The sequence below is a fragment of the Hyperolius riggenbachi genome, chromosome 6, assembly GCF_040937935.1.
Source record: "Hyperolius riggenbachi isolate aHypRig1 chromosome 6, aHypRig1.pri, whole genome shotgun sequence".
NCBI classification, from domain to species: domain Eukaryota; kingdom Metazoa; phylum Chordata; class Amphibia; order Anura; family Hyperoliidae; genus Hyperolius; species Hyperolius riggenbachi.
In genome coordinates, this window is record NC_090651.1 from 138,348,691 (window position 1) to 138,362,637 (window position 13,947).

At 43.4% G+C, this 13,947-nt stretch overlaps 1 protein-coding gene across 2 annotated transcripts in view; it reads left to right on the forward strand.

Moving 5' to 3' along the window:
• Positions 1-4,563: 4,563 nt before the first annotated feature.
• Positions 4,564-13,947, forward strand: part of CDC14A (cell division cycle 14A) — a 208,153-nt gene continuing 198,769 nt past the window's right edge. For both annotated transcript variants that reach the window (XM_068239995.1, XM_068239994.1), the window contains exon 1: positions 4,564-4,764. In XM_068239995.1, coding sequence (XP_068096096.1) covers positions 4,722-4,764 — 43 coding nt within the window. In that variant the 5' untranslated portion in view covers positions 4,564-4,721. The remainder of the gene's footprint in view (positions 4,765-13,947) is intronic.

Here is a 13,947-nt window from a genome sequence, read left to right on the forward strand (position 1 = left end):
GGGCGTGGTCATGGGTGGGGCCAAATATACATGATTTTAGTATTGCTGTAAAAGGTCTGCCAGGGAAGTTTGAGCTCTGCCATAGTGTTTTCCCCCCCTTCCCCCAAAATACATGTAATCTTACAGCATTTCACCAAAAATCCACGTAATCTGGCAGATGCTCTTGTAAAATACAGATAATATGGCAGTGGTTCCCAAAAAATAGATGTAATCTGGCAGCAGCGATTCCCCCAACATTCACATAATCTGGCAGCAGTTCCCCAAAATACATTTAATCTGACAGCAGTGGTTCCCCAAAAATAGGTAGCCCCAGGTCTATAGGTGTCCCCAGAATAGCCAGGGGTATAGATGTCCCCAGAACAGGTAGCCAGGGGGAGAGATGTCCCCAGAACAGGTAGCTAGGGGTATATGTGCCCAGTATATGTAGGCAGGGGTACAGGGCCGGTTCTAGACTGGCACATATGAGGGGGCAGTCAAATGGGTAGGGGGCAACATGTCAGAGGAAATTTGCGGCGCGCAAAGCGACGAAAGCGGGCATGGCAAGTAAATGCACATAATGAGAGACAGCGTTTCACCAGTAAATGCACATAAGAGACAGCCTTTCACCAGTAAATGCACGTAATGACAGACAGCTTTTCACCAGTAAATGCATGTAATGAGAGACAGCTTTTCCCCAGTAAATGCACGAAATGAGAGACAGCTTTTCACCAGTAAATGCACGTAATGAGAGACAGCTTTTCACCAGTAAATGCACATAATAAGAGACAGCTTTTCACCAGTAAATGCACATAAGAGACAGCTTTTAACCAGTAAATGCACATAAGAGACAGCCTTTCACCAGTAAATGCACATAATGAGAGACAGCTTTTCACCAGTAAATGCACGTAATGAGGGACAGCTTTTCACCAGTAAATGCACGTAATGAGAGACAGCTTTTCACCAGTAAATGCACATAATAAGAGACAGCTTTTCACCAGTAAATGCACATAATAAGAGACAGCTTTTCACCAGTAAATGCACATAATAAGAGACAGCTTTTCACCAGTAAATGCACATAATAAGAGACAGCTTTTCACCAGTAAATGCACATAAGGCAGCTTTTCACCAGAAAATACACATAATAAGAGACAGCTTTTCACCAGTAAATGCACATAATAAGAGACAGCTTTTCACCAGTAAATGCACATAATGGCAAACAGCCAGCGTCCTCAGTATATGTAGCCAGGGATATATGTGCCCAGTATATGTAGCCAGAGGTATATGTCCCCAGTATATGTAGACAGGGGTATATGTGCCCAGTATATGTAGCCAGAGGTATATGTCCCCAGTATATGTAGCCAGGGGTATATGTGCCCAGTATATGTAGGCAGGGGTATATGTCCCCAGTATATGTAGCCAGAGGTATATGTCCCCAGTATATGTAGGCAGGAGTATATGTGCCCAGTATATGTAGGCAGGAGTATATGTGCCCAGTATATGTGGGCAGGGGTATATGTGCCCAGTATATGTAGGCAGGGGTATATGTGCCCAGTATATGTAGTCGGGTATATGTTCCCAGTATTTGTAGGCAGGGTATATGTGCCCAGTATATGTAGCCACAGGTATATGTCCCAGTATATGTAGTCAGGGTTATATGTGCCCAGTATATGTAGCCAGAGGTATATGTCCCCAGTATATGTAGGCAGGGTATATGTGCCCAGTATATGTAGCCACAGGTATATGTCCCAGTATATGTAGGCAGGGTATATGTGCCCAGTATATGTAGGCAGGGTATATGTGCCCAGTATATGTAGCCAGAGGTATATGTGCCCACAATAGGTAGCCAGGTGACCCCCCCCCCCAGTAGGAGGGGAGCAGCGCAGTGGAGGGAGAGCTGTGGCATCAGCGGTGGAGGAGGGGGACAATCTCCCCCCCTTCCCACACCATAGTGCTCTCCCTCGCTCGCTCTCCCCTCCTGAACTAAGTGATGAGTGGCTGGCAGGCGGCAGCGAGCGGAACTTACCTGTGTCTCGTCGCCGGCGCGACTACAGTGAAGAACCTGCTACGGGCTGTAAAGAAGCCCCAGGTAAGTAAATCTCATCACTTCCATCCACCCCCCCACCACCTCAGATATCCTTTAAGTTTTTCATTAACCGTACAATTTTATATAAATGATTCTATATAGCAAAATCCTATAATTTGGTTGAATATTGTATGTGCATAGAACCAGTAAGGGCTCGTTCACACTATGAGCATGTGCAGGTTTTTTTAAGCGCTGGCGATTTTAGAATTCGCCCCAAAAGCGCTTGTGCAATGATTCCCTATGAGAGTGTTCACATGTGCGCGTTTCGATTTTACTAAAATCGCAAACGCACTACATGTACCATTTTCTGAGCGCTTTGGCTTAATGGAAGGTACAGGGAAATCGCAAAACGCTTTGTATTCACTTCTAAACACTGTATTTATTCATTTCCGGGTTAAAGAGTTCACTTCCTGACTGATGTCAGGAAGTGAAAAAAAAACAACACTGATCAAAAGCACTTATAAAAGCGCTTTTCTAAGCACAAGTCGCAGGGAAAAGCTCATGAAAAATCACAGTATAAATCGCTCAGTACTTGCGATAGCGATTTATAATGTGAACAAGGCATTATTGTTATTGAATTATGTCATAGAAATCAGTTGTTCTTAATGCCTTTTGTTGTTCAGCGTGGAGGATTTTTTTGTAAATTAAGGGCCCTTCCACACCGAGTCCGTTGTGTCGCAACGGACAATATCACTGCATCACCATGCAATGATATTCTTGGGCTTTCACATCGATTGTGGTGTGGCGGTTTCCGGTGAAGTAGTGCGATAACCAGGTAATGTATGCATTTAGAGTGGCAGTAAGGCATACTTTCATTGTACTGTATGCCTCACTGTGTGGTTGCCCCACATCGGTAACACAAGTTGCGGCTTTTCGACTAGGTTACGATCTGATCCCAATTCAACTGCTTTGTTGTGAAGTACCAATTGCAATCAGGATTCCCTTCAATTGACAGAACCTGAACATTTGATATCATTTGTGATTATTCATATAAAATTGCTCTGTTAATGGGCAGGAATCTTGTAAATGGCCTGAGCCCACTAATGCACGTGTGTCCACTTTTCAGCATCTGTAACTTTTATGTGTAAATGAAAAGCGGACACAACTGCTTTAGTGGGCTCAGGCCCTAAACAAATTTTTAGGCCTGGAACCCACTAAAAAGCGCAAAGCGCTATCGCAATCGCTAGTGATTTGTGATAGTGTTTTGCAAGCGATTTTGGGAGCGATTTCCCTGCTCCTATACAATTCATTAGAATGGAAACGCTCCCAAAATGCTGCATGTCCTGCGATTGTGATTTCCTTAATCACAATCGCTCTAGTGGAATCTGTCACATCCATTTACATTGGTAGAGCGTTTAGGGAAAACGATCCATGAACGCTCAAAAAACAAACAAAAAAAACAAACGCTGTAGTGGGTTTCAGTCCTAAAAGGGGAACTGTAACCAATGATTGAATGTCATCCCAATTAGTAGCTGTTCCTCCTTTTCCACAAGAAATATTTACCTTTTCTGGAATAGATCATCGGGGGGTCTGCGTGGCTGATATTGTGGAGATACCTCTCCCACAATGTGATGTCATGACCATGGTCTTGACAGTTTTCTGTCTGTGAGCCTCTTTGCATTGTGGGAAATAACAGATTTTTTCAACTGCCAAGCAAGCAATATCTCCTTCTGTGTATAGAACTTTCAGTAAGCAGCATTCCGTACAGGTCAACTGCCAGAACTAAAGAGGCCACCACCAGGGCCGGGCCGAGGCATAGGCTGGAGAGGCTCCAGCCTCAGGGCGCAGTGTAGGAGGGGGCGCACAATTCATTCAGCTGTCATTCCTAATTGTGTATGAAGCAGCAAGAAATAAGAAAAGGGGATACATAGCAGTGACTACAAGCCAGATAACTAGATATTAAGGTGTTGGGGAGGTTGTGGGCTCTGTGGCCCTCTTAGTCTAACAGCAATCAGTGTGTGACAGCTGGGGTGGAAAGGATGGAGGGGCGCACTTTGGTGTCTCAGCCTTAGGTGCTGGAGGACCTTGTTGTCCCTGCTCTGGCCACCACCAGTGATACATTTCAGAATGTAAATCAGGGAGAGGAATTTTTTTTCCAATGGGCACACACTGATTACATCTATAAATGAGCATTGTGAAAAATAAGACATTTTATTCACTATGCTATTCTCACTGGTCTGTAGAGCACAAGAGAAAATATATCACTGCTGTGCAAGTTAATAAAAACGACGAAAATACTGAAGTAATCAAATGAAATGTAAGTTTCCTGTGACAAACAACTCAACTTGGTCCTATAAAGTAGCATGTTATCACTACACAGAGCTTTCTCCGTCAATAGACCTTGCTACAACTCATGTAATGAGATGCATAAGAAGCCATACACCGCCAGGAGAGCGGCACGAAAGTGGTTAAACCTCAGCCCTCCTTGCCCCTCCCTGATTGGTCAGTGAGAAACAAAGCCTTAGTAACGGAAACCCTGTCTTGGATTGGCTGCCGGTAACCAAGACGTACGACTTTAAGAGAGCGGAGAGCGAGTGGAGGAGGCTGGGGTGCAAGGCTGAGACGCCCGGCCAGGGGGGACATGAGAGTCTAGTGGTGCTGCGGGGCTTCTCCGGGGCGATGCCAGGGGCAGCAGTAGCGCTTTCCCAGTGATCTGGGGATGGAGAATCAGGAGCTGATCAGCGCAGCGGAGATTATCAAGGGTGAGATCCTGTGTTCTGCATGCAGTGCCTGTGCTTCCCTCCCTGCTCATTGTCTGCTGTCTCCGCACACAACTTTCATGGATGAGGTTACCTTAGCTGCATCCATCACTGGCCCGCATTCTAGTCACTTGTTCTTAGTGATATTCTCACACATCATCAATAAAATACCTTTTAAGCTTCCAGCAGTTTTGGCAGTACTTTTTCCATCTACTTTTTCAGTAGTTTTTCAATTGCAAAGTGATGAAAAGTTATTTTAAACAGAAGATGAAAAATGATCTCCTAGGAGAAAACTGAGGAGAAAAAAAATTAATGAATTGAAGAATAGTGTTTTATGAATGTAAGTACAGTAGAAGCAAAAAGCCCTTACCAGTGCTTATATCGCTGTGGTTTTGAGCATATATATTTTTTCATAGAACTAAAAAGTTATTAACATCCCATATCAGTCTTTCTTAACTTAATTTAAATGTCTATGTATTAAAACCACTGCTGTCTTCATCCTCCCCCCCCCCCCCCATGCAGTTGCCCCTTGTACTGGGCACCCTGTGACACGTGTACATGTATGTATGTATTGTGATTATTATTATTGTTTAGTAATGTTATATAGTGGCAACATCTTCCACAGCCCTGTACGGAGTATATTGTATCTTAACTGTTCCTCAGAAGGGCTCACAACCTAATCCCTACCATAGTCATGTGTCTGACTGTATTGTGTAGTGTATGTATCATAGTGTAGGGCCAATTTAGGGCAGGGACGGATCTAGGGGGGGGCAAGCGGGTCTCTTGCCCCAGGCGCAGTTTGTTGAATTATTAAAAAGGCGGCAAAATTTGGATGGGGAATGGCAGTTTAGGCGCCAAAACCTGACCTTGCCCCAGGCGCAACTTGGGGCAACTTGGTCTAGATCCGTCCCTGATTTAGGGTAAAGCCAATTAACTTGACTGTATGTTTTGGGGTGTGGGGGGAAACCTACGTGCCTGGGGGAAACCCATGCAGACACTGGGAGAACAGCAGCGCAAGGCGAGAGTGCTAATGCCTACACCACCATGTTGCCCCACTAAGAACGTATATCTCACTTTATATAATCCTACCACATAGTCTTTGCTTCAGAGTCAGGGACCCCAGGTGTAAATAGTACACCTCACTTCACGCCCCTCCAAGTGCCAAAAGCTGCTTCCCTAGGACAGCTGCAGTGTGACAGAGGTGTGAGCAGGGGACAGGTTGTTACTAATTACCAGTGTTCAAAGCATTATTACTATGGTGTCATGAGGAGTAGTGTGGTGACAACCTGTGCATCCCCTCTTGCTACTACACCAATTGTCACCGAAGCATTACAGCAGGTCAGTTTCATGCATGACATAATACTTGATTACATTCTGAAGTAATGGTGGTAGATGGAATAAAAAAAAACACAGAGGTACCCCTGGATACCCCTGCAAATAATGCTGAATGAGAAGCTGCAACCCTTAACATGCTGTGTCACCTATAGCAAAAATATGCCTTTTTTAAAAAACGTAATACTCATTGTAATGGTATAAAATGGAATATCTTCTGCAATAATATGTGAAATTCTAGTCTTATTTAAACCATAGGTGAATGAAAATGAATACAACTATGAAAAGCTCCTGCTTTGGGGTTCCAGTTTTGGTGTTCACAGTTATAGAGGCTGGATAGTGTACCTGTGACATAGGAGACCTGGGTTTGACACTTAAAAAAGGCCTTGTGGCCGAAGCGTTGTGTTTTCTGCTGCTATGGTGCTAATGAAGCCACAGCTATAATTGCAAGGTCCAGGTCGAGACCCAGCTATCCTTTCTTTGTGCTTCACTGTCTTGCACTCTTGGTGGATCCGGGTGTTCGCTGGTTGACTCCCTGGTACCTATTTGCTTAAGGTAGAGCCTGGGGATTACTGCTTTTGGACCTGGGTTTGAATCTCAGCTCTTCCTATTCAGTAAGCCAGCACCTATTCTGTACGGAGTTATCGGGCAAGACTACCTAGCACTGCTACTGCCTACCTCACAATCAATTTGAGTGACAGGAGAAACGTCTATACAAATACTGGAATAATAATAATAATAATAATTTTTTATTATTATTATTATTATTATTTGTGTTAACCCAAAATGTCTGCATCCAGGTCAGTTTATGTCCATGACATCCAGACTTTTTTGTATGAAATTAAAGCTAATGTTCAATGTTCTGATCTAATAAAATGAAATAAGACTTGGTATACGGATATTCCAGCACTATAGTAATCACTCAGCAGTCTAGACTCTAGACTGTGTGGTCTAGTTCCAGGGCAACAAAAGGAGCCAACGTTTGTTGAAAATGTTTGGTTTTTTACTTTTCCTTTTTGAGTAAAAAAAATAAATAAAAAAATTGGATGGTGTTTCCTCCCACCATGATGAGATTGTTTTAACATTTTTTTCACTTATGTTACATTCTTCCTTTGGATAATTTCCTGTATTTCATAGCTTGTGCTCTTGCTTTCATTGTCACTATGGTGACGAAACACAGAAGGCTTTCACAAAGCTAAGCTTGTCGCTATCTGTGGTCAAACAAAGTTTCATGAGATGACTGTGGAGTCTAGTTTGTCACTCTGCTTTACGACAGACCTACAAAACCTACATTCTCTGTTATGAAGTGCATGATTCCATGCTGAAACCAATCACAGCTCAGGAACCATTCATTTTCTTTGTCTGAGGATGTGGATGGTGATTTCTAATCAGAATATAAACACTTCTTGATTGCACAAAGGTGTCATGTTACTGAATGATAAGGGACATTATTTCACAATAAGGCGAATAACACAATGGTAGTAGTTGAGACACCGTAAACTACATAGTTGCTAAACTTTGGTTTCCAAGGACACGATGTGTTGGGCAGATGGAAAGGAACAGTACTGTAATCTCTACAAAGTGGATTCTCATCAAGTGGTTGTCCAGTTAGACATGAATCAAACCTAAACTGAGAAGGATATGGATATTTCCTTTTAAAATAATAGCAGTTGCTGATCCTGTGTTTCTAATACTTTTAGCCACAGCCCCTCAACAGGCATGCAGATCAGGTGCTCTGACTGAAGTCAGACTGGATTATCTGCACTGCATGCTTGTTTCAGGCGTGTTATTCAGCCACTACTGCTGCCAAATAGCTCAGCAGTGCTGCCAAGCAACTGGTATTATTTAAAAGGAAACATCCATATCCTTCTCAGTTTAGGTTCCCTTTAACAAGGCAATGTAATGACATATAGTAGAATGCAATAAGTTACTCCGGATACCCACTTTTATGGTAATTTTTCTGGTTTCAGCATCAGGGCGGTATCCCACTACATCGCTTTTTTTGAGCGCTTAGAGATCGCTTCAGATCGTTTGCAATTTCCCCAAAAAGCAAATAAGCTAGTGTATTGTAGTGGGCTTCAGGCCTCAGAAATGTTTTCGATATCTGTATATTGGTATGTAGTCCCACCTTCCCAGTGATGCTTAGCTTAGGCTGTTAAGCTATGTGGACTTCTCCCAGTGCATTCTGTGTGAGACCAGGTATTCTTTTCACTGGCTTTGGAATTCTCAGACAGAAACATTCCATAGAGATCTCCTGCCAGTTTTTAAGGGGTTCTGTGGTATATAAAGAAAACAAAAAGCGTCACTTACCTGGGGCTTCTACCGGCCTTCTGCATCTATTAAGTCACACACCATCACTGAAGCCCCTCCGTTCGTTGCCGCCGGTGACGTGCTAATTATTCCTCCAACTAGGAGAATTGCACTGCAGATGCGCGGCTATGGCCGCGTGCGCCCTCGATCCTGCGTGCGTCATCGGGAGCTTACTGCGCAGGTGCAGTGCTAGAAAACTTTGTTCTGCGACGTAAGCTACCGATGACGCGCGGGAGCAGTGCTATTTGTCTAGTTAGACGAATAATTAGCAGGTCATCTGTGCCGAAGAACGGAGGGGGCTTTAGTGACGGCGTGGGACTTAATAGCTGCAGGGGGCCGGTAGAAGCCCCAGGTAAGTGACGCTTTTTGTGTTTTTTGTTTTTTTTGTTTTGTTTTGTCAAACCATGACTAAATATTTATAAATGAATATTGTAAGAAAAGAAAAAAAAAAAAAGCAATTTTATGAATTATGTTACTTTCACAACAGTTCCTCTTTAAAGGGATACTGTAGGGGGGTCGGGGGAAAATGAGCTGAACTTACCCGGGGCTTCTAATGGTCCCCCGCAGATATCCTGTGCCCGCGCTGCTGCTCACCGATGCTCCGGCCCCGCCTCCGGTTCACTTCTGGAATTTCTGACTTTAAAGTCAGAAAACCACTGCGCCTGCGTTGCCGTGTTCTCGATCCCGCTGATGTCATCAAGAGTGCACAGCGCAAGCCCGACATCAGCGGGAGCGAGGACACGGCAACGCAGGTGCAGTGGTTTTCTGACTTTAAAGTCAGAAATTCCAGAAGTGAACCGGAGGCGGGGCCGGAGCATTGGGGAGTGGCTGTGCCAACACAGGAAGTCTGCGGGGGACCATTAGAAGTCCCGGGTAAGTTCAGCTCATTTTCCCCCGACTCCCCTACAGTATCCCTTTAAAGCTCCAGTTCAGGCTTTGCCGTTTTGAAGATGGCTATTAGAATTTCATTTTAAAATAATCATACACGCAAGAGTGTTGGAAAGAAAAAGTGAAGATTTCATATAGTGCTGACAGAATATGTCAGAAACTGTCACAATGTCACTACTGTCCCTTTGGCCTGGAACCCATTGGGAGCGCTTTGTGATTTGAAAAGCTCTTGCTAATGTAATGCTATGGGTGTAATCCCAAATGTTTTCGGTCAAGGGCCGGGTCAATGTACTTCAGACTGCCGGGGGGCCGGAACATACATAAAATGATGTTGAAAATCATTACATTGAATCTAGGTATTGATTCCCCCAATCATGCGATACAACGGAAGTGACGTTTTTGCCGCATCTCTGTTGCTAGGACAAAACTACATTGTCGTGCATACTTGCATCGCTCTGTGTTGGACTGGAAGTCATGTTACTCTATGGGGACATGTGGATTTTAAAAATGTTGATGTTGTGGTGTGCACGCGCGGAAGCGTATAGTAACAATATGCTTCCATGCACTTTTGCATACCTGAAGCAGGAAGTGATGGCAAGTGTGCGTCACTTCCTGCTTGGCTGGTGGCCAGACACGGAACACTGTATACTAACGCGGTGTTCCCTGAAGACCTGTTTATGGCTGTGCAGCAGGCACAACACACTGCATCGCTGCTGCCAGTGTGCAATGTGAAGTCGGCCTAAAGGTGACCATACACATTGCGATGTTTCCCTTTGAATTTCAGTAGATTCAATCACAGTGATCTAATCTGCTGTATATCGGTGCTTGATTGTTTGCAGCAGACAGAAGATATTGCTTTTATAGCAGCAGGTCAGGAGATCGGTGGTAGCAGTGTTGGATCACAGGATGACCGACATGCAGTATTGGCAACAGAGCCCACAATTACCACCAATTAACTTAGCAGTTTGTTTTTGAGGATATGAGTGGAAACCCAGGTAAGCACAGGGAGAGCACATACTATAGTATCCAGAGCCTTACTTCTACTTAGGTCAGTATCAAACCCGAAGAGAGTTTTCTCACTTCAGGTTCCCTTTAAGCTATTCAATCAGCGAGAGTTGTATTGTAGTAGATGATGGTTGCCAAACCTTCTTCCAGAAACAGTAATAAAAAAAAATACTTGTCTGGCTGTCCTACTTCTCTCTCTCACGTCAGTAAAGCATATTCGATTCCTGACCAGTTTAATTACTTTGATCAAATCTGCCCATAACTTGTTGCTCCAACCTATCCAGTCAGTTGAGTTCCAGTCAATTTCTGGCAGTTTTTCAGTCGGCAGATTCGACACATAGGAAAATCTCTGTATGATGGGGACAGAGCAGGAGCAGTGGGTTGATTGATGGCCAAAGTGTTGCACTGCACTGAGCAGTACAAGCTTGTGGCTCGATTGATGCTTGATAGTTTTCTGCTGAATTCTACTAAAATTATGTTTGGAGGGTGGAAATTGATTGAATTCCAATCAGGTAGGGATAGCTTTATTCAGATCGCACTAAATCCCAAAGTCCAACAAAACAAGCCAGTGACTACTGAGAATGGATGTTCCCCACAACAAATTTTGCTTGATAATTAAGATGACACTACAGTGAACGGGAACTGTACAGACACTCTGCATGACTATAGCATGTACATAGCTTAGCTTCCTGTTGTCTTGTTCAGCACTTCCAGGATCGCCTAGTTGCCCTGCGGTGGTCAAAAGCGAGATGTTGCGCTGCTGGTTTAGACACCCGTCTGAACCAGCCCTTAAAGAACAACCGAGGTGACATAATGAGATAGACATGTGCAGGGGTTGGACAAAATAATGGAAACACCTTGAAATTAAAAAAAATAATAATATTTTAATATGGTGTAGGTCCACCTCTTACGGCAATTACAGCCTCAATTCTCCGAGGTATTGATTCATACAAATTGTGAATTCTTTCCAAAGGAATTTTAGCCCATTCTTCAGTTAAAACACCCTCCAGTTCTTTTAGAGACGATGGCGGCGGAAATTGACTTCTTACCTGAATCTCTAAAAGCGTCCATAAATGCTCAATGAGGTCTGGGGATTGTTGTGGCCAGATGAGATGCTTAACTTTATTAGAATATTCCTCGTGCCATTCTTTAACAAGTCTAGCTGTGTGGATTGGGGCATTATCATCTTGAAAGATGGCATTCCCCTCCGGAAACAGTTCTTGAACCATAGGATGAACGTGGTCGCTTCCATGAAAGCAGGAAGTAGACACACTGCATATTTATTGCAGGATTTGTATCAGCTATAACAAAGAAATGTTTTTCTTTAAAATATAAGCAACAGCATAATAACCTTTAGAGCAAAGATGAAGTTTTGAGTTCAGGCCCGCTATAACATCAGGCTCTTCTGCTGCTTGGATCTCTATCATATATCATCTTTTCTTTCAAACTGTGAAGGTACAGGACATCTAAAGGGGGCTTGTGACATCATCTAATAAAAATGTTTATATACAGATATAAAATGACCTGTTCTGCCAAGAAAGGTGTACTCTGGATATGGAAAATAACGGTTATTGGCGTTTGGCAGTAATAAGATCAAATACAGTGACAGATTTAAATATTACTAAATGTAAAATATTCACCAAGACTTGCATACCTGCGCAGGAAATGCAGACTCAGAGCACTTCCTGAGAAGCCCATCCTACATACAGGATTTGACAAGTGCGTTTGTGCACTGGCCTGTGAAGATTCAGAGAATTTAACCCTTTGATTGAATGAGAGATTTCAACTGTGCGGTGCAAGTGTTCCTTAAAAATGGGAAAATGAAGCAAAAGTTAGCATCACTCTATAACTTCAGTTTCTGCATATAAAAAGCTACGTTATGAAGGTTTTCCTGTAACCTCTGGTCTCTTGTGCTGCACACCCTGTGACTATTCTGAAGTACAGTTTAGCTGGGATCGATCAAGGAAACCTGACCCAGTTCTTCATGACCTCTATAAAGCTGTAGAGAACATTTATTAACCCATAATGCAGTACGCTGTGTGGAATTTAGCAGTGACATCACATTTTCGAGGAATGTGGCTACTATTACACGCTTCTAGTATGTTAGTATGCCGTGCTTGAGCCTGCAGACGTCTAGAGTTTCAGTTCTGTATAAATCACGTTAAATAAATGTGCTACACTTTCTTAGCAAGACTTCTGCTGAACTCTACAGACTACCATAGAATAATGTGAAGGTCCCCAGAGAAACTGTACAAAGAACATAAGATATCCAGTTAGCTCTCACCATTATGTAATTGCTTGTTCAGCATCATTGTGGGTTTGTGTCCAAATTCTTCTGTCGTTTCTCAGGTGTCTTTGGTGCATGCCACACAGTCATGCCTAATAATATCAGTGGCTGGATGGTGTACTGGTTAAGGGCTCTGCCTCTGACATGGGAGACCTGGGTTCGAATCTCGGCTCTGCCTGTTCAGTAAGTCAGTAATTCAGTAAGGAGTTCATTGGGCAAGACTCCATAACACTGCTACTGCCTACTGAGTGCGCTCTAGTGGCTGCCTCGCAAGCGCTTTGAGTCTGACAGGAGAAAGGCGCTATACAAATACTGCCATTATTATTATTAATACACAAGTCAGCATTCACTTATTATCCAATCAAATGATTCGATTGTTAGAGAATCGCAAGTGAATTCTTCAGTACAGGGCTGTTTCTAGCCATTTCGGTGCCCCAGGCAAAACAACTTTTGCACCCTCTTGTGAATAGAAAAATCGTAGCCTACATTAGTTTTGAATCCACCAGTAACATCCCTCAGGGTATATACATGGGCATACCAAGAACGCTGCAGGCAGGACTGAGTCGACGGTGCCCCCTGCAAAACCCTGCTGTTCACCATTACCCTTCAAATTTGGGTTAGGGCACAAACACCCCTCTCCTAACCCCCCCTTCCCCCGCCAGACCCGCACAGCAATAGAAGTTTCATATGTTACTAGTTTTCAAGTACTATATGTTTACGGCCTGCTCACTCTCTTCAGCCGTGACATCCTTGTGATGCCTGATGCAGGCCACATGACATGCAGGGACGGGAGCTGTAAGGAGATTGGCATGGTGAGAGGAGTGAAGAGGATGTGCAGCTCTGCTGAATACAGGGAATCTATAATGCTGCTGCACTCTGCATCTCCCAACAGAAGCCCCCCCCCCCCCCTCATGATGTCAGGGATTATGGGAGCTATTATTATGCCCCTGAGTATATACAGAAATTATGTTGATTTCCAAAATAAGTTTGTGTAAAGGATACAAATATTATTACCAGGCCAGATACACATTATCAGTCCAGACTCCATCCACATAACAAATCCTTCATATAACTGTTATGAGGGGTGGTGTGTAGCCACTTTATAAACACTTTATAAAATACTGTTTATGCACAGCCTGAGTCTTTACAGACCTGTCCTGGAAATCTAGAAGACTGGCAACAATTTGAAACTTGTATACTTTAATTAGCAAATTAATAGGCTGTCATATCATTGTAATGCTATTCAGCCTGCTGTAATAAGCCGGTACCAGTAATAAGCAGTCCCCATTTACAGGTAGGAGTTAAAATTACCATCCATCAATTCCTTTAAGAAACTGGCAGCTATCAGTAATGCTGGGGATACA